The sequence below is a fragment of the Netta rufina genome (genome assembly GCF_964035555.1).
Source record: "Netta rufina genome assembly, chromosome: 17".
In the NCBI taxonomy this organism is placed as follows: domain Eukaryota; kingdom Metazoa; phylum Chordata; class Aves; order Anseriformes; family Anatidae; genus Netta; species Netta rufina.
In genome coordinates this window covers 10,576,189-10,597,347 of record NC_140141.1, presented here as the reverse complement: position 1 = coordinate 10,597,347, position 21,159 = coordinate 10,576,189, and the positions used below count along the sequence as shown (strand labels likewise).

The following is a 21,159-nucleotide window of genomic DNA, read 5'->3' as shown; positions in this document are numbered from 1 at the left end:
GATTTCTGGGCTCTAGGCTCACCTGCCCAGAGGCTGATCTTCAGGGCTAGAGCCTGGAACAGGGTATGGGGCACAGGTGTCATCAGCAGGTGTGGAGGGGGAAGAGCACGGCAGGTAAACAGCACTCCAGAGCATTAAATTACGCACATGGCACACTGGATACAGCACCTGAGAGAGGAAAACACACACAGCATTCAGAAACTGCAACCGTTTGCTCCCAAGGTGCAAAAAGATGCTCACATCTGATTGGGGCACTCCTGGTTTGCTATTCAGGTTTGCAGCTGGGAGGCTTTGTTAGACCTCTACAACTCTCTGAAGGCCAAGGAGCAGCTATGGCATTTCTATCAGCTGCACTTGGATATACAATTATCTTCTCTTTCAGAGGTGGAGGCTGAGGCATAACAACACCGGCTTTCAGCTTCTCATGAATGAATTACTGCAATGTGCTCTGTGTGAATCTACACCTTAATAATGCCTTTGAGCAATTTAAACTGCTGAAGAATTCGGTGGCCCATTGTTAGCGCGGAGATTTCCTCATACTCTGTGTTACAGTGTGCCGTGTGAGAGCTGAACTCATAACCTCCTTCTGCAGGCTCCAATTCATCAAAGCTAACCCTGCCTTTAATGGAAGCACTCACACGTGAAAAAATAAGTACATGCAGAAATACTTTTGCTGAACAGGCAGCTTGTTCTTAAAAGGGATTCCTTGACTGTGGAAGATGCTTTCTGTTTTAATTTAAGAACACCTTGAATCTCTCTAGCAGTTCCACTGTTTTCCCAGGCAACTTTCTCTTGGAAAAGCAGAAACAAGTGAATCAGAGGGAGGGATGTGGGGTGGCTTGGTTTGGTGGATGCTGCTCTTAAATGATTGTGGTTTTAAAACAGGTGTGGCTACATCAGTGAGGCACCCACTAAACACTGAAGAAAAAAACAAAACAGGAAAGAAATGAATACAAGATAGGAAATTACCAAAACTTCTATGGACAGACAAATTATCCTAATTAGCTTAGTATTCCAGTGTACTATTTACTGAGAACACAGGCCAAATCACAAGACTACACCTGTACTGTAGGGTACAGCATGTAAAGGCAGCCCAGGGACAGAACAACTGCCTGGCTGCACTGCCTGTTTTAAGCTGAGCTTCTCCTGGGTAAACTTGCTGGTATTTTCTGGGAAAATAGATGCCCCCATAGCTCTAAACATCCTCACAAGCCGTATTTATCTGCAGTGTCTCATGCTTTTGGCTATCACATCCACATCCACTCTTGTAATGACAATGTCAGGCTGGAAAGTCTTGAAGGGCTCTCTTTGCTGCTGCCTGTCACAATGACAAATGGGATCTGCGCCGGCTGAGCACTGGCTGCAAGTACGGTGTCTACAGGAGACAGACAGTGACAGAGGGCTGATGTGAATATTAAATTTAGCTTTTTATAACAAATGTAGACAAACTCTTTCCTGCTAAGCCAAGCCTTCATCTTCTTCTGAGGAACAATTAAAAACCACGTCTATCATATGCAAAAACATTGCGTAGTCCTTACAGTTAGGTTTATGGTATCTGATACTTTTAAAAACAAAAAGCGTTTAAATATTTATAAAAGTCTTTGCCATCTAGTCATGGTGACCTTTGATGATTGACTGTTTGTTTACACTCCATGCCTACCATATTGCATCTCCGTCTAAATCCCTTACAAGCCCCTTCATCAAATACACAAAAAAAGGTAACTGCAAGCCCTTTCCTGGAAGCTTCAGTGAGCTATTACTATGGATAAGCCAAACTCAAAATGTGAAAGTATTAAGAGAAACACAGATATGGTAAATAATCCTAGTTACTTTTTCTGTTTAGATTTAGGTTTAATACAGAAAGTGTCTAGGTCTGTACGCAATTTTATGGCACTCCTCTGACATAGCTTAGCTGTCTAGAAAGGTCTATTTGTCAAACACAGAAATGTTTTCTGTTACCAAAAAAAAAAGGCAAAATATTTAGTTACAGAATATGTGTCTCCAGCATAGAGACATTTCTGAGGTTGCATTTGACATTCCTCAAATATCAGCAGACCTAACACAAGACTTGAAACACAAGACTGAACAGAGCGTCCAGTTGTAAATATCAAGGAGGAGAGCTGAGGCATTTCCAGAAATGTGTACCATCTCTACGCTGCCAGTGAACCCACAGGATGTCCCACTGCTACAGCTTGGATACCTCCTTAAGGCACACACTTCTGAAAACATCATACTTGCAAGCCCTTTGAGGGACTGTCCCATGTGGTAGGGATTAAAGGATACATACAGATTCAGACTGGGAGGAGTAGAGCAGGTTTTTGAAGGCTTTGTTTGCTGCCCGCAGCAAAGACCAGACAGAACAGGTCCGTTCCTGAGTGTGTTTTTCTCCTCTCTCTTTCGCATTGTTGCACAGGAATGTACCAAAGAGGCAAGAGTAGGTGTGCTGCACCAATTTGACCTGCAGAGACCAATACAAATACAGTCATATGGCAGAAGATATCATGCTTAATTCTTAAAAGCAAGAAATGTTTCCTTCGCAGGGCAATACACCCCTTCCCAAAGACTGACATACAAATATACCTGAAATTTTCTGCATGTCTCCTTATAAATTAATTGCAAAAGGATTCAAGCACAGAGGCACCTTTTAAAATCATAGCTAAAAAGTCAAGGAAAAAGTATACAGAATAAAGACAGAATACTTGTTCATACTCAAGTTTAAAAGTCTTGCCAGTTCAAACCTCACAGACCAGGAGGACAGGCAAGGAATCCCAATACCTCTGTTATGAAACACTAATGCAGTGGGCAAAGAACGGCAGGGAAAAGTGTTAATTTCTGTGTCGGTATAAACTCACAGCACACACATCTGGATCATTAGTCGCTCTATTCTGTGGTCTGACCAAACAGCTTGACATGACCCTGATAGTCCCACTAGTCCCCAAGACTGTACACTACCAGCTAGGGGTTTTGCTTGAAGGTGGCAAGACCACCTACGTATGTTCACACGTAGCTCCTGCAGATTAGCAGCGAGCTCTGAAGCCAGTTACAAGCTTACATATCTTATTTCACAACCGAGCTAAGCTAGAACCGGACATAAACTCTGTTACATGGCTGAGCTGGCAAGTGGTAATGCAAGGCGGCTACAATCACAGGAACGTGCTTTAAATCTCTCAGTGGATCAGACACTCCATAAAAGCTTTCAGTCTTCAGATTACTGGTTCTGCAGTCAGAGACTGCCACTTTCCCACAAACCTGCTTTCTGGCCTTGAAAACTGATTTTGACAGTCCGAGGCCAATTTCTAATAGGAGAGCTGTCCAATTCCAAAGAAAATAAACTCAGCTAAACACATTTTCAGCTCAGAAACACAAAAGCCAAATGGAAAGGTAAAACAGGGGTGTTTTCAGAGGAGTTGCCTTCAACTGAAAATGGGATCAAACTAGGGGGAAGTTTATATCACCAGTAAACATTTATTTTTTTTCCTTTTAATGTTGTGTGGATGCATTATAATAAACTTATTTCAGCACCTCCTAGGTGAAACTATTAAATTAGTATTTATTTATTTAAAGTTTTAAAGAAATCCTGAAGGGTCCTACTTCTGTTTTAAGAGTGAACAGATGTCAAGCTCCAGGAAACAGACAAGGGCTTTTGTCTGTTGTATCAGGGCAGTTTTCCCATTTCCTTTATCAGGCTGCAGCATATCACAGATAGATGGGAAAATCAGAAACCCCTCAGGGCTATTTAGTTTGTTAGTACTGGGTACTGGTTTAGAAGCAGTCTATAAAACAGCAATCTCTCAAGCCACAACTCACAAGGAATGCTTCGTTAAACTCGAAAGAGCAAGGGAACTGCCTCTGGAGCTGATGGACGCAGTCCAGCCACTGTAAAAACACTGGGCAGCGCTCATTTAGGTCATCCGAATTCTCACCATGGCCACAGCGATCTGCAAACTTGTGGCCAAAATCCAGCCACTCCGTCTCCACTAGCACCTGGAAACCCTGCAGAAATGAAAGAAAAGATGAAAAGTTCCTCTTTTTCTTTGGTTCAATTTTCTAAGACAATCCAAGATCCATGGGAATCATTGCTGGGTCCTCATTCCCTCCGATCCCCCCTCAGCATTAGCCCCATCACTTCTTTTCTACTTTACCTAATGCCTCTGCACCCTGAAATGCTGCACAATGAATTCAGGACAGGATTTAATTCCCAAGTTTACACAAACAAGAAAGGCAATACGGCAGGTTGTTAAGTCCTCAGTGACTGGCAAGGGAGGAGACCTGGCAATGAGCCCCTGCCTGGCCAAGAAAGGGCAAGTAGGAACTTCACCTTGATCAAAACGTGGATTACGGCTATCACCATTCAGATAGGAGAGGAAACCTTCAAGTTCTCATTTGAAAATAATAGACAGATCTTCTTGTCAAACAGAAAACAGTTCATCCATGACAGGACATCCACACCCCCAGAAATTGCTTTGCTTGTGTGTGTAGCAGATGTAGCACAGCCACAAGTTTGATAAAGGTCAAGTTGCATGATTTCTCATGCAAACTCAAAGGGCAAAGCACATTTCAAAACTAACGTCTAGCTGAGCACCTGGATGTGACACCTAGTCTTACAGGACCTAAACCCTACCACGTGTTAGGAAGATCTTGCTTCTTAGTGGAAAGAAAAATTGTGGAGCATGTTTATTGAGGCAATGGTTGTAATTTAAAACAAAGAAGAGCTGATAGCTGTAAAGCCTGAAATGTGACAATGAAGACTCATTTTTCTAAACATTTCTGATCCTTGTGTAGACAGCTACAGTATATGGCTTCCTCTGATGCAGTAGGGACAAGGAAGGCAGGCAAAAGACATGTATAGAGGAACCCTGCACTTTGAACAGGAACGACAACACTGAGTAGGAACTATAAGGAGGTTCTGTGCTGACGACAGAGCAGTGTGTTTCAACCTGATAAACACTGACTTCCAAAACCACTGTGAAAAAGGATCTGAGGAAGACTCCACAGTTTCCTTCAAAAGGCATTGCTGGAGTTTAAACTGCTGGTACTTATGTGTCTGAGGTTTTGAGCAGCAGTTTTTAGCACAGTGTTCAGACACACGCTTCTGTTCTAGACAACAAAGACATTTTGCGTGTGGGCTGGTAGATGGAACCCAGCCATCACATATCCCACAATGCTGAAAAGTGATAGAAAAAAAAACAGGCTGAAAAATCAACTGAATTATACCTAAGCAATGAAGGACAATGAAAAAATGAAACTGGAAAAATATGCAGCTGAGAAATCTAGAGAAGAGAAAAGCTTTGTATTGGTAGTTGATTGAGAAATTGCAATGGTGCCAGAAGCACTCTGTATTCTATATCCCTACACTAAATACAGAGAAACATAGGCAACGACTTGGCAGTTATTGGAAAAGGGAAAAATATAATTTGCTCTTGAATTACAGACTCTATTTACAAGTATATGTAACTGTATCTACAGACTACTGTTAACTCCTGCTAGCTTTGGTACTTCTTCTAGTGGAAAAACCCGTAATTATTTTTTTATAGATTGGAAAAGAACCCAAATTCGATAACCACCTCATGCATTAACCGATGGTTTACAAACCTCTGTGGTCCTGTAATATGGATCTAGCAGCAGTTTGGCCAGCGCCACTATCTGGGGGGTTCGGTCCCAGCCATCCGAGCAGTGCACCAAGACAGGTCGCTGGTCTCGGTCCACAGCATGAACCACGAGTAGCGCAGACTTCAGAAGCACAGACAAGTGCTGCAGCCACTTGGTACTTTCCAGAGCTGATAACCAACTAGAGGAAAAGAAACGAGGACAACTGTTGTTCTTTTAAAATGCTTCCAGGTTTGAATCTCTGAATCCATCAAATCAAAGCATAACCATGATTCAATTTGTATTTTAATAACCCGTGAATGTCATTCTTGACTATTTTTCATTTATATCTATGCTTTCCTGTATTTGTAAGAAAGAAAGCTGTGCAGCCCACCTGAGGAACAGCCAGTCTGTGGCACGTGGCTTGCTGCACACAACTTGCCCAGCACAACACATCCCCAGCCAGGGCCAGCACAGGCACTGCTGCTAACCGCTACTTTTAGCAGCCTCTACTGACTCCATTCTTTGGAGCTGAGGATGCAATTACCCTGACTTCTGGTATCAGTGGCAGGTCTTGGGACTCTGCCATATCCCCAGGCCAACTCTGTGCTGCAAGGAAAGTTTGGAACCTGAGGTGCCATTGATATCACCCACATCTCAACTATTGCCAGGCTTTCCAAGGTGTGCAGTGGGTATCTAAAGAAGCAGAGCAGCATGAAGGTTTTCAGATTCAGCTCAGTAAGGGTGGCCATTTGAGTGACAATCAGCAACAAAATCAAAGCAGAGAGACCTGGTAGAAGAAACAGGACTGGTGGAACTATGGTGTCCTAATGAAGACTCAACCTCAGAGGCTCCTGAGGTGGTGGGCCAACTAGAGGCTAATTACCCCATAGCACCAGAGGGTTATGTTCCCTGAAAGGACGCTATAAATGCATGAAATACATGGAACACCACTAGAATTTTTTTGAAGGAGAGCCAGGCTGCAAAGATTAAAGGTCTGGGAATAGCAGGTTAGACTAAGTGCTAGCACTCAGAAGCACACATGAAAAGTAGTAACATTCTGGGATCAAAATTCAGGGCTGAATTATAATCCCAGATCTCATTTTCTAAATTCTCTTCAGTGACAATAATCCAGCAACTTCCTTTAGCTCAAATTCCATGGAAATGAAAAATACAGCTCAGCATTTTCACACTGGAAAGTCAATAAGGGAAAAACAACACTGCATTTCAGTTTACAAAACAGCAGCAAAAGAATGCGGTTACAGAAAGATGTAAGAAATGCCAAAAACACCGAACATCCACTTACTTTCCTGGATCTGGCATTTGTGTGCAGAGCAAACGCAGGGACTGAAAGCTCTTCCGGATAGAATGAATGTTTGCCATTCCCATGAACACTACTTCACAGTTTGGATAATACTCTGTAGGGAAATATCAAGAAAGAGGGAAGAAACTGAGAACTGCACTTAGCTTAATTTCTAGAAGAAGCTTTTTCATAAAAACAAACCTCTGGTGCTGTGGACAGATGAAATGATCTGTTTACAAATATTCTGTAAGGAAAAAACTAGCGCTTGGACTTCAGCAGGTATTCCAGGCATTACAGCAAAACATGCAAAACAGGAAACAGCAAAATGTTTCTGTATTTGTTTTCAGTGTTTTGCTTCACATTACAAAAAGCAGAGTACAAACCTATGGGAAGAGTGATATTGCTGTGCTAGGGGTTACAAAATGTTCTTCAAGAGACTGAGAAATTTAGTAAGAGACTAAGAAGCATAAAAATATTTAACTGGTAATTTATGGATGCTCTGTAATTTGGTAAACTAATTTATATTTTTACAAAAGTTATATTTTCACTTTAACTATTCCAAAAAGCTGCTTTATTTTGAGATTTTCTATTATGAGGAACAAGCAATACATGAGAAATGCTCAAAGGAAAACAGAAGATAAATGGAATTACTGAGTTTTCCTTCAGACATTGCCATGACATGTACTCAAGCAATTTGGCTATGCTGGGGAAGCAGTTTCGGTACAGACAGTGGCCACTAGTTAGAGGGAGCACCCAAAAAGCTGCAGAAAAATACTAACTAGTCACTCCTAGACCTAGCTTTGTTCTGTATCAGTGCTTCTTTGCACAAAAATGATGGCATGATAGCAATAAAATGACCTTTCCTACAACAGAAATAAAGTCAGGAGTTAGAACGTTGGATATTAAGTGCTTGTAAAAGAAAATCCAGTATTATTTTAAAATACATTATCTGTTTTAAGAAATCATTTGATTTCTTAAATGCCCAACAAATTCTGCCCAAACTAGAAACATCCTGTAAGGTATATAGGTAACTCCAGTCCAAAGTGACTGACAGTATCAGAATATCTAAGTATTTTTTGTCTTTTTTACTGAATTATATTTTACATAAACACAACATAACTGAGATTGTTTTCTATACTGAGAGAAGCAAACTTGGCAATACCTGGAGAAAATGTATCAGCAAAAAGGATGTACTTAATGCAAGTCAAATTTATTGAAGGTGACACTTAAGCTGTTTGGAAATTTTCTACAAAGAGTTCAAGAATCAATATGTATGAAAAAAATTAAACTTCTTGTATACCTCACATTTCTGTTTTGAAATTTTACTGTGATGATGATGAGTTATTTAGTCATTGTGAGGTGTTAAATGGAAAATTCATCTCTTCCTTCTGGTGGCTATTTATCAAAGTGAAGCAATTGCAGTAAAGAGCAAAACAGGAATATGTGGCTGAAATAGATTTTGTTATCTTATTGACAATTTTTCTGTCTGGTATTCTTTTCAGATTCTCCAGCTATGGAATTTTAACAGGTTGTATTCATATTCAACAGTGACCATAAAATAATATCTTGTTTATATCATCAACAATTTACATGTGCCAAAAAACAAAAGGAAGTGATAAATGTGAATATATTACAAATGCAAGATGAATCAGGACTTCAGTTGCTTTGGGTTATAGTATAAATGCTGAACAATGTTTCAGCTTTAAAACAATTGCTGAAAATTTGTCTTCTGCATAACCGTTCTAGACTATGACTGTCCTTCACAGCTAAGGGACAGCTTTAAAAGTTTGTTCAGGTTTTTCAGACATTAGCATATTGGATCTGTTTGTCTCACTCCAGTTTATATATTTGACTCAGCGAGAGAAAGATAATCAATACACCCCACACGGTTCACCATATACTGAACAACGTTGCCAGCTGGTTTATGCTCTGAGAAACAAACTCAAAGGAACAGATAACCCTGTCCTTTTGAAGGGCTGTGAGATAGCTGCAAGGGTCCAGAACTTTCATATAGATGAATAGCAATTGCATCTATGCAGTCTGCTGAATACACAGTACTGAAGTATATCAGCGTAATTATATTTGAGCACATCTTTTTGATTAAATTAGTATAAAAATGAGAAGAAACACTGCTTACCTGGGCACTCACAGCCTCCACCTTTGGCTCTGTTTGCCACAGCTGCTGCGTAGGATCGTGCGTCTAAGATCAAAAGCTTCTGAGGCTGTATTGCCAAACTCTCTGCTCCCGAAGCATTAGAGATGGAGGAATCTGGGGAAGAGAACATGCAACTGAAGGGATACTTCTGACATCACAACGATACACCCAAGCCCCACAGCGTATATGCAACATGCACACAGAAATCAGAGAACACCTCATTAAACAAAAGGGACTGAATCTGTTACAGTACACAGAGGCAATTAAGCTTTTTCCAAAAGCTCTGCCTTTTACAGAAAAAGATCTGTGACAAACTTACCAAATTCCACATCAGAGAGGTCTCCTCCATTGGAGAAATCTCTGGAACAATTTCCATTCATTAGTTTGTTACTGTTGGACCTCGAATCTGAGGCACAGGCTTTGGCTACCGACTGGACAAGGTGCTCGTCATCTGCATTCCTCCAGCCCCACCAACTGACCTCAGGTTGTCCACAGCGGGAAATAACTGCTCCATTGCTCTGGTGCCTGAAAAGGTAAAGAACAAAAAGAACAGCAGTGCATAACTTGAAAGATCAGGATGGAAAACACAGAGGGTGTGAGAAATTAAATGGTTCGCTCCAGTACTTTAATTCTACAGTTCAGCAGCTATCCCCAGCCTGTGATTCAGCAGCAATGCATGCCACGCGCTTCCCTCCAGGACACTGGCTGTCACTGAAAGGGAAAAGCCAAAGCTGAGGTCAGTCAGAGAGAACAGAGCATCTTCATGCTTACCAAGGCTGCCTGTCGACCTGTAAAAGCTGAGGAGCATTTCAGCACAGCAGATGCTGTAAAGGAGTGTTCAACACCTGCTGGCTAAGTCAGGGCTGCTGCTGTGGTACAGCAGCCAAATGCAAAAGGACAGTTAAACCCATGCTAATTTTAAAGCCAGAAGAAAGGAGTAAAACCACAGATTCACTTTTTGATGAGCTTGTTTTGAAATTGAACCGTACCATTAATTAAATCTGTGAGGAATGTCACTGTGATTTTGGTACAAAATACTAGCAGAATTTGGCAAGCCTTCTGCCTGCTGATGTGTAACGCTAAGTCAGAACCTTGCCCTTGTACACTGAGAGCATCCCTTGCCAAGTATCACCTGTGAATGCTGGAAGGTGGTCCTTGAACACTTGGCAGAACCTTATCTAGAAGGTACTGTATTTTAGGTATTACTTCACTAGCTTAAAAGAAAAGAGCCAGTTTCTCAGGATGCTGAACATCTGCAGTTTAACTCATTCTGAATTTTCCTATTAGTGCCTGTTGGAAAGGAATGGTCTTCTATCCTCACCAGTGGGGAAGAAAGCTGAATAATTTTGAAAAAAAAAAATCCTAAAAATAATTGGGGAAAAAAATAAGTACCACAGCCTTCCTTAAAATAACAGAAGAGTATCCAACCACTGCAAACATGCTCTGAAAAAACAGATTAAGAAACTCATCCCTATAATCTCTTATTTTGAAAAAGAATACTGAAGCCTTGTCACTTAATTCTCACATACTGCCTCCATGCTGACCCATCGCACTGCTGCAGAACACAATTCCCTGTTCACTGAAGTGCTTACAACATTCTCTTTGACCTTCCCCAGCAACACCTTGAATCCAGAGGACCGCAGGCACGGCAAGAAAGGGAGCCCAGCCGTCAGCATGAGGAGCTGTAGGTGGAGAGGCAAAGGAAACGTAGGGACATGACTTCTCTCAGGCTGCTTGATGAGTCTGTGGTGCTGAGGAGCGGGACACCAAGAAAGTTCTGCTCCCTGCCTCACATCCCATCTGAATTTTTCTACTGCTCATCCCCACACTGTTATTTTCTGTCCAACCAACCTGCAGACACACAGCTTTATAAAAAGGTGCCTTTAGGCAGTGCCACCCTTGCTCAGGAACCCCTCAGAAACACAACCTCCACATCCATAAAAGTACGTGCCAACTGCCGTTCCTAAACGTTACTCTGTAGGAAAGGAAAATATTTTCAAGTTTTATTCCAGATTGCAGGCAGGATGATTGTTCCAGCCTAACGTCAACCAGGAGTTGTTTAATTGCATTGACAGTAAGGGTGAGCTGAACCTTTCAGCAAATTTAAACATTGACTTTGACAGCCCTGACCTCGAAGAAGGCACAAACCTCTAAGTCTTACTTTTTTCTCTCACCACCCCAGTAAATGTTTATGGCAGTGTCAGAAATTGGTTTAGAATTTGCTGCCAGTGCTGTCAGACCCTGTCGTGTGCTCGGCAGAGCCACCTCTGCAGTGTCACCTCGGTGGCAGCTGCCTCCAGCTGTTCATCCAAAAGCAGCACTAACAGCAGGTTAAGGCTTGCTGCTGCAAAAACTCAGAAATATAAAATATTTCCTGATAGTGTATTTTAAGTGTTTTTCATAGCTCTTTTGTAATGGTTTCATATAAAATTCCTTCAGCAGCTGACACGCTGCATTAACCGAACCGAAGGCAAAGCGATCTGAATGCCACGGCATTTACAAGAGGTGCCAGCCAACTCCACGCAAAGGAAAATGTGTTGGTTGGAATGAATTGCCTCCCAGAGGCTGCTCCATTGATACAAAATTAGTTCAGTAAAATATACGTGTCAATCACTGAAAGGCCACCCAGTTCCCTGCTATGCTGGCACAAACAACAAAGAAAACAAACCATCATTGTACCTGTAACACATCTATTCTGAACACCTCGATAAGCTCATTTACTTTCCCATATGTTCTCCCAGATTTCATTGCTGCCTACCTGCAGAATCATTTTCACGGCTTCAAACACAGTTACATTTTCATCTCCAGGTTCTTGCCTCCCATTTATACCATGATTAATAACGAATCACTAGAGAGAGGTCGAGTTCATTGATAGCTGTGCAGCCTGAATACGCCTAGGCAGATATCAAACAAATCTATTTACGGTAATGTTGGAGGTCTGACGAATCACACTCATCCCAACTGAACTGGCCTTGGGAACAAAAAATAGCAAATAGTTTAAGTGCAATTCTGACGTCCCTAGAGATGGATCTGAGTATAAGATGGTGTCATTCGCATTTCAGTAACTATAAAAAAAGAATAAAAAGAAAATTTAACTGAACTCTGCAAACTTCCTAACCCTCTAGAGGCAAAACAACATGAAGCCTCTAGATAGTAAACTAGAGAGTAAATCACTCATTGAATAACTACAAAGCTCATCATTACAAAGCATTGTAACTGTACGATGTGCAGTACACTGCAGCATACGCTCAATCTCTCTGTTAAGCAATCCCTCGAGTACAATAAATCCTCTAAGTCCTTACAACTACAAGACAGGGAACAGTAATAAAGGTTTGCACAGCTCCCTGCATAGCATTACTTAACTACTAGTACTTGCAACCCAAAAAATTATTGCTGCAGTCCATTCTAATATAATTCAGCAAGTACGGTACGCAGCAAATTTCTGTTTACCCTTGCTTTCTGTGCTGGCAGAAATGCTGCCTGGATGGGTAATAACCTTCAGTGTGAGAGAGCAAAAAGCATCCTCAACACTGTTCATTTTTAAGTAGGTTCTCATGAGTCTAGGAAAACGTTTATATAATGCAGATGAAGCTCTCTGTGCAGTCTTTCCTCTGAATTCCAGAAGGCTTCTCCCTAACACTGATTTTCTGGGACTAAAACGTGATCTACAAAAACTACCTTACAGGCCAGGTTCATCTGCCTAAATATGTGCCTAGGTTTTCAAAAATGGTAAGCACTGAAGAAAGCTGCAGAAGATGGGTGTCAGATTTTTCTGGGAACCTGATCACAAAACAGGAGCAGCAGTCCTAGGAGGTCAGGACAATACTCCTGTAAATTCAAAAATTCAATATTTTTGAATTTTGCCTCCGAATTCAGCCTGTTCAGCTTTTCAGACTGTGGATGCTGCCATAGCTTCCGAATGCTTTGCAAGAACAAAAAGGGTTTGTAGCTAAGTGTCTCTCTCTCTCCTCTCTGTCTCATCATTCGAAGAACTATCTGAGACTAGTTATTGGACAAATTTAAAGAATTATTACTTTTTTCCCTGAGGTACAGCAGTAAGAGCTGATTTTTAAATGTGATCAATAAATAACGAAATCAATAGTCCCAAATGATCTTCAATGGATAAAAATGCTGAATGAGCTCTTGTCTGTTACTCCTCCAAAAGTAAGAAAAAAAGCAACTTTTATGGTCACACATATATATATATATGTATATAGAGAGAGAACTATATATGGATTTCCAATCACACGGATCATCAACCACTAGCTGATTTGGATTTTATTAGATGCAGAATGATGAACTGGATGTCTTATAAATCTATTCCTAAATGTCAAGATAAAGGAAAAAGAATTCAAAAAAGAGCAAGTTTTCTCCCACTGTTTTTAAGATACAGGTGAAATACGATGTGGTAATTGAACACATGTAGTCTCATCAGAACTGCAGAATATAAAATGCCAGGGATTGAACAATTTCAGTCAATGAGGTCTTTCAAACATTTAAATCACTACCCCATAAATCTCCTTGCATGGAAGCTTTACCCAAGAATGATACAAAAATTATGACTTTTTCTGCATAGTGATGAAGGAGGCTGATGCTTCCTCATGTTAACTGTGTTAACTCTGCCCAATTATGTGACTACTGCATCAAAGGCACGAAGCAGCCTGAAATGCAGTGTTCAAAGCTGGATACAAAACCATATATAAATTATGCCATTCTCCTATATACATTTATATATATATATACACACACAGACACACATACACATATATGTATTACCAAAATAATAACTACCTTAAGTCTAAAAAATTTAGCATATGCTGGAAAGCATTTTTCCCTTCACAGAGCCAAACAGAGGATGGGGGTAATTCCTGAACATTTAGAGACAATGCTAACTGCTTTATTATTTGGGAGAAAAAGAAGAAGGATGATTCAAAGACAATGGTCTGCTGCCACAAGCTTATTTCTTCTCCATGCATGGAGCACTAACTCTTATCATCCTAGGTAAACCATGCTTTATAGCCTACTCTTGTATACTTGCTCCTCTGACCTGGGTCATGTGAATTTGTCAACTTTACTGATCTCCAAATTTAGCTTGTTACTCAGAGAACAGCTCCTGCTCTCTCTCTCTTTAGAACAAATGGATGACTGGGCAGACTTAATGCAATTATCAGTATTCATTATCTTTTTAATCCCTTTGTCATCTGATTTTGAAAGTGATTTTAAATGCTTATGGGAGGATAAGCACACCAGAAAAGTGGCCAAGGTATTAAAGACAGGTCCCTGAACATTTGAGAAACAATTCTGAAATACATTTCTTACTAAAGAACCTGCCAAAAAATAGTATCTCAGAAAAGCAATTTTCTTATGAAGAGCTGGACTCACTCTAAGGAAAAGACTGCCTGATTAAAACTATTTACAATATGCAGATGAAGCTAACACCTCTTGTAAATTGAGTTTTAGATCTCTCTTAAATCATTTTAGGATTTGTCCTTGCTTATACTGCACCATCTGAGTACTGGTTTGTTTGTGCTTCTCTGTTGTGTGGTTCTTCAAATGGCTGGGTGAGAAGTAGAGAAAAACGGCCAGAGTACCTAGCCAGAGATGCTACTTACCATTTTTTCACTTCTGTTCATTTCTTCACCTTATACTTTTTCATTTTCATATTTAAAAAAAAAATATATGAATCTTAACTCAGGTGCTGCCCTAAGAATGACTTGCAGGACATGCAAAGCTGAGTGCTCCCACAGCACATATTTGGAATGAGAAGATACAAACCGTTATTCACTGACTGACTGTGTAGTCACTCTGTCTTACTTCACACATGGCTTGCCAAGTGTCAGTACATGCTGCTATGTCGCACATTCTTGGAGATTTCAATAGGTATAAAGCAATGTATGTACACAAGTAGCAAATGTAGAGACAAAGGCCCCAAACCACCAAGCCTAACATGTCACACTGTGCTGTCAGTTAAATACAAGCCTGAACTTTTTCTCATGTGAAGGCTCCTTGTCATCCTTGTTTGCTACCTGAACCATTAGGGTGCTTTGTATTTTGTTCCACGGTCCTGTTCTCAAAGTGTTAAAGATAAAATATCTTTTTAAAAAAGTGTTAAAATATCTTCAAAATAAAATATCTTTAACACTTTTGGTGAAGTCTGTCAGGCTTGGTGAGTGGACATCTGTGGCCCACAGGAGCCTCAACACCTTTCATGACAAGTCAAGATCCCCAGTTCCACGTTATTTCAGCTTTTATTTGCTGGAACACCTCAGGCACAGACTGGTGAAGCCTGTTCCACCTGCTCACCTGTACACAACAGCAGGGATGCGCTTCCAGGACCGAAAGCTTGCCACGCTCTCCAGTTCTTTATCCGTGATCCAGGCAGGAACTATGATTTCCTGTGGGTAACTGCCACAGAGCCTGTGAGAGAAGTGGTGCAAAAGGTTGAATGCAGGAGATACAGAGCAGTTACACACCTTCTAGACAACACAAACAAAAAAAAAAAGCAGCATTAGCAATCTGACAGCTGTTCATCTCAGCAAGCTATTTTGTTATAGCTCCTGTTTGATTGTATGTCAGTAAGTTTCTCCTTAGCATATATAAAAAGCACTATGAACAGCAAGGTATGTAAGTGCATTTCAGGATCAGAAAATTCATGTTTTGGGTTTTTTTGGGAAACTTGCATATAGATAATTTTTAACTCCACCAGCTGAAATAAACTGGACGGCAGAAAAAATATTCCACATCTCTCCATGCTAAAGAATAAATCACTCACAATTTCTGGGGCACAAAACATGGAAGAGCCACCTGGGCTACTGGATTCAAGACAATGAACTTGTATAATGCATGAATAATTACATTAGCTGATCAACCCTCCCTGAAGGCAGGAATTTGAGTGCACTGGCTTATGTTTGACTGGTTAACTGGAACTTTCTTCTACTAGATCTATCTCCTACTCCACAATTCAAGCAAGAAAGTCACGACTGCCAAAGAGAACTGGGCAAGCAGTCAGCAGTGACTGCAATATATTGCTGAATAATAAACTAGTTCATACCCAGGGCAAAAATGCAACAAAATGTACAGAATCACCCTATTGTACAGATAAACACAGCCTCACATCTGGATTGAATGTCACAGTTCTGAGACTGTGCAAAAATAGTTTTCTTTGTCTCACCAATTGGTCTGGGGGAAATGTTAAGAATAGGCCATAATGTCAAGGTTATAAATTCTAACAGAACTCAAAAAAAAAAAAAAAAAAAAGAAAGAAAGAAAGAAAAGAAAAAGGTCTTCTAGCAAAACCCAAGTAAAAGAAATGGGAAACAAGAATAACAAGAATTAACTTTGTGTGTTGCCAGTTCTAACTAGATCATCATTCCGGCCAGTAGACCACAATACTTTTTACAGTTCATTCAAAAATAAATACACTACTTGGAGAAAATTCTTAAAAACTTCAAAGAATATATTAATACCTGTTCTATCTTACTAAAAAAAAAAAAAAAAAAAGAAACTATATTCTAACAACGAAGTTGCAAGAAGTAGGAGCACTTAAAAAGAGATCACTGCATGAGGACAGACTTGAGCACATCTCTAAGACTATTCACAAAAATCTATCAATCATGCTGAAAAAATAATATTTTCTCAAGTGCTGGCCACTAGAACGAAAGGAGTGTGTTTGTATCATTCTGCTTCTATATGACACTGAAGTTTTCTTTTTTCTTCTCCAGTATTAAATATGTAAGAAATAGCTCTTTTTACTTCCCTCCATTTTTAGAGACAAGACAAATATTCTTCTTGTAGTGTCACCAACTGCAAGTCATTATCCTCCAAAGACAATGCAATGAAACATGTTTCATTATGAAGTGTTACTGCTGCTTTTGCACTGAACTGCATCAGGGTCAGGCAGTACACTGTCCTACCAACCATGAATGGAGGAACACCTTTCTCTCTCCCAGTAGACTGAGGGGATATTTATCCATGCTCTCAGGATCAGAAGAAGTGTTTTACTCTTATTTTCAGGGTCTATGAACTTGACTCATCCAAACCAACATTTTTTTCCCCCACAAGCCTTTGTCTTAAGCTAGAGAACAAGACATGTTGTAAAATCTTTTTAAAATTTCAATGTAACTCTACTCTTTGCCAACTTCTTAAGGCTTCCCCTTCTTGCATTGGAATGTTTATTCTCTAAGGAGTCTTACAGCAAGCACATCAAAATCTGGTATTTCTAAGCCTATGAAGTTGTAACAGCTAACAAAACACTAAATAATAATTTAAAAGCACATCTATGCTATAGAATAGCAAAACAACAACAACAAAAAAACCACCCTCATAATTCTAGTTGTCCCTTATTATGAACTGCAGAACTTGGAAAAAAGTTCCAGTAATCCACTATAACAAAATTGGTGTTTTGAGAAGGTATTTGGCTGGGAACCAGCAGCCCACATAACTTACTTGTACTTCTCATTGATGTTGGAAATCCTCCAGGCATTGTTCATATCAAAACCCATCCTCTCCACTTCATTTTTAAACCTTGAAGTTACATGTTCTCCTGGGTATCAAAAGGAGACAGACAAAATAAAGGTGAAATAAGATTCTTACCTTTCAAAATAGAGAAAAACACCACTGTACTCATACTTACTAAAAACTGAAGAGGAAAGAAAAGTTCAAAACCAGTCTGTCTCATAATCCTATTTGAAAATCAAGCAAGAGTACCACAGCTTGTATTGATGGCTCTCCCTGACCAGATCTCCAATTTTTCCCCAAAATGACTTTCCTCTGTACATTCATATCCAGAAAACAAAACAAAAACAAACAAACAAAACAAAACAAAAAAAAACACACTGCAGACCAGAACCAAGCATATCAGCAAAAATGAGAACAATTTAGATCCATCATCAGCCTTAGTGGGAAAATGCTAGCAGATATTTCTTTTTTTCTGAAATCCAGAATTTTCTATGAATGAGAAGAACGTGAAGCTTTGGTCTGACTGATATGTGAAGGGGTAGTATATAGAATATGGTCTGGAACTTGGGCGGTCATTTAGCATGCAATGTCAGCCACAGGCTTCCTACATGACTGTAGACAAGCCCTGCAATTTAGTCTGCATCTCAGTTTTCCATCTCTAAATTGGAGATGCACAGTACCAATCAATGGGGAAAAATCTATTGAAAAAATAATGCTTTGAGTATTATATCTTTCTGTTATATTTCAGAAAACCCTTAGTGTGTTTAAATACATGAGATATGCAGAGACATGTATCTCTAAGGATGTAAATGTACATGCCCAACATTTTTATGTGATATTACCAACCAATTAGAGATAAATATAGAGAAATAGGTAAACTAAGAGTACGTGGTTAAACTAAGTGGTAAACTAAAAGTAAGAGTTAATGGCTTAACTACAGGACCGTGAAATTAACTGAGAAAAAGAAGCTCCAGCGTTCTTTATTTCTACAGGTCAGATCATACACTGAAACTGGTTCTCTGCAATTCAAGACGTGCGTGAGATCTGCCTTAGGGAAGTGTACTAAGTTTGTTTTTCTTATGTTATTTTGAAGTTAAAACGGGAGAATGGCACCATGCAAAGAGACAGCATTCATTCTTCAAGGCTCATGGTGGTGCAAGGATGGACCTGCCTGACCATCACCGCTTCCTTTACAATGTGTCACTGGTAAAACAGTTTCGAAAAAAGAAAAAAAAAAAAAAAGATGAGACAATTCTGCCTCCCAGGCTGTGACTTTGCAGAGTGTCAGTCACACAGAGGCGCTGTAGTTCTGCTTCCCCTTCCCTATCACCACGTCAATCAGACTGGAGCTTGCCAACATTTCCCCACCTCTCACATGAACTCTTACTCCCTGCATGAGTTTGAATGTATTATATTTTAGCCACTTAGAATTTATCATCCTGAAGCGTAGGAGCTACTTGAGTCCTTGCTTTGCAGCAGCCGTTTGGCAGCCCTCTGTGAGGACAGGCCTTTGATTTCTCAAGTGCAGAAGTGAACTGGGACACAGCATTCTGGCCAGGAGACCTCTGCCGTGCTCCTCTTCACAACAACTTTCATTACTGTCCTTAAACATTCTGTGGGAAGAGCAACGTGTCCTTGCAGCACTGAGGATGGGCTTCATTCATTGTCCGCTGCTGTTTAGAAGTCACTAAAACTTGTAATACATACTGACAAAATATTCTGGATAGCAGATGAGAATACTAGAACTATCCCCAACCAGCTGATGCACACTGCTGATGGGTTTTAGAGAAACACATGAAACTACATGAAAATGAAATACATTTGATTTCTCCCTTCCTCCCTCTAATTTTCAGCTACTCTGTACATCAAGAAATCACAGATTCTCTCTGAAAAGCGAAACCCTAGCCTTAACATTTTGTCTGGTCTTCCCCAAATGCAGATATTTTATTTAAGAGGCCTCTGAGCCAAGGTGAATAACCTTTAATTTCTTAGGCATGCCCAACCAACTCTTAAAATTGGAGAAAAAGCAAGCTATACGTGTTGTGGGCTTGTGATGATAAACACTGGTCATGTGAGCCACAGTGCTAATCTGCCATTGCAGACATGGTTAACACTTTACAATTTTTTTCACAGAAGTTGATATTTAGATTTGGAAGCAATTAGTATTTGTGTCCGTATCTATCAAACACTGGGCTGCTTTGATGTACAATAAATAAATCCAATGTCTTGGATTAATTACATTCCTATAGATTCATTTTAACTATAATTTAACTCTTTATAGGAGGAAAATATCTACCACCAGAAGTACCCTCCAGGGGAGAAAAAGTTACTACATGTAAGTTTCATGGATATATCCCCAAGAACAAAAATGTATTTGATAAAAGTTAATCACAAAGTAAATGCTGCTTCGTGTAACTCAGGCTGAATCCTGTCTGAAGACCCACAAGGAGACTTAGTAAACCATCTAAACTCCTACTGTATTCCAGTTAGTGAATTTACTTGGGAGGGGAAAGATATGAATTCTGCTCTGAGAATTTTTCTTTCTCAGCAACTGCTAACAAAGTGTGTAAAGTGCAGGAAGAGGAAGCAGAACCAAGCAACACCTCCTCCCACTTGTGTGCTACCTGTTGACTGCTCTTCCTCAGGCTTCAAGGAAATTACAGTCTTTGCTAAACCACACTCCAGCTTCAGTAACAGGGGTAGAACCACACCGTCATTCCTCTGTTAACGAACCTCCTATAATTAGGCCATTTTTCTCAGATACGTGGATTATGGATGCCGAGGGCCTCAGACTGGAGAGGGCCCAGAACACAGATTTCCTCGGATACAAACAAATGCTATAACCACCAGCATAGCAATTTTAGTTTTTATTTACTTGTGGACTTCTCAAACTTTCCAGTGTGGATGATATTTCAGTAAAAATAGGCCCCTGTCTTGCAGTTGTGAACCTCAGAAACAGCTCAGAGGCGTCTTTCTCCTGCACCTCCTACTGCTGAACATCCACGCTGAAGACCACTGTCGTAGGCAATGACTACAAAAACATGGGCACAATCCATACAAAATGTTTAGAATGAAAGTTGCTGCCCTGGTGAACAAAATGTTATTAGTATTATACGTGACTGACTAAATTAGATCCACCACATTAATTTCCCCAGGCCATTCAGGGAGTGTTTTGCATAGCTTTTTGATCCCAAAGTAGCTGTGGTGGGAGCTAATCTCCCATTTGTTCAGACAGGACAAAATTCAGACTGTGCAGAGTCAGACATGTGAGACATTAAACACAATGCTGAAAGTGAAGGTATACTATATAACCAAGGAAGAAGTGCAAGAACTGATGTAAAAAAAGTCCATATGAGATTTTTCCTGGTACAATCTAAACAGAAAAACTGAATTGTTCATAATTTTTTTTTGAAAGTTGTGGATGTCAGCAACAAGCAGGCAGTTCCTATTCAAATCACGTGTGATGATCCTCAAAGTGCTTCCACGTACCTGGCCGACACAAGTCTCCATGCTGTTCCTTTTCACTAGCATACACCTCCATGCACCAAGCATGATAGGCAAATGAGAAAAGGTCTTCTATCTTCGAAGGAGGGCGGATGGCATTGTTCAGACGCTTCAGCCAATCTTGACACTGCTCAAAAGTAGAAAACTGACACCT

General features: G+C 40.2%; 1 protein-coding gene across 10 annotated transcripts in view; it reads right to left on the bottom strand.

The window, feature by feature from the left end:
• The window catches only part of MTMR3 (myotubularin related protein 3), a 78,907-nt gene that overhangs the window by 11,699 nt on the left and 46,049 nt on the right, over positions 1 to 21,159 (bottom strand). For all 10 annotated transcript variants that reach the window (XM_084297000.1, XM_084297003.1, XM_084297006.1 and 7 more), the window contains 10 exons: positions 20,991 to 21,157; positions 17,490 to 17,586; positions 15,348 to 15,461; positions 9,364 to 9,569; positions 9,027 to 9,158; positions 6,893 to 7,004; positions 5,593 to 5,788; positions 3,808 to 3,993; positions 2,288 to 2,458; positions 23 to 168 (listed from right to left, as the gene is read on the bottom strand). In XM_084297000.1, the coding sequence (XP_084153126.1) occupies positions 23 to 168; positions 2,288 to 2,458; positions 3,808 to 3,993; positions 5,593 to 5,788; positions 6,893 to 7,004; positions 9,027 to 9,158; positions 9,364 to 9,569; positions 15,348 to 15,461; positions 17,490 to 17,586; positions 20,991 to 21,157 (1,527 nt within the window). The remainder of the gene's footprint in view (positions 1 to 22; positions 169 to 2,287; positions 2,459 to 3,807; positions 3,994 to 5,592; positions 5,789 to 6,892; positions 7,005 to 9,026; positions 9,159 to 9,363; positions 9,570 to 15,347; positions 15,462 to 17,489; positions 17,587 to 20,990; positions 21,158 to 21,159) is intronic.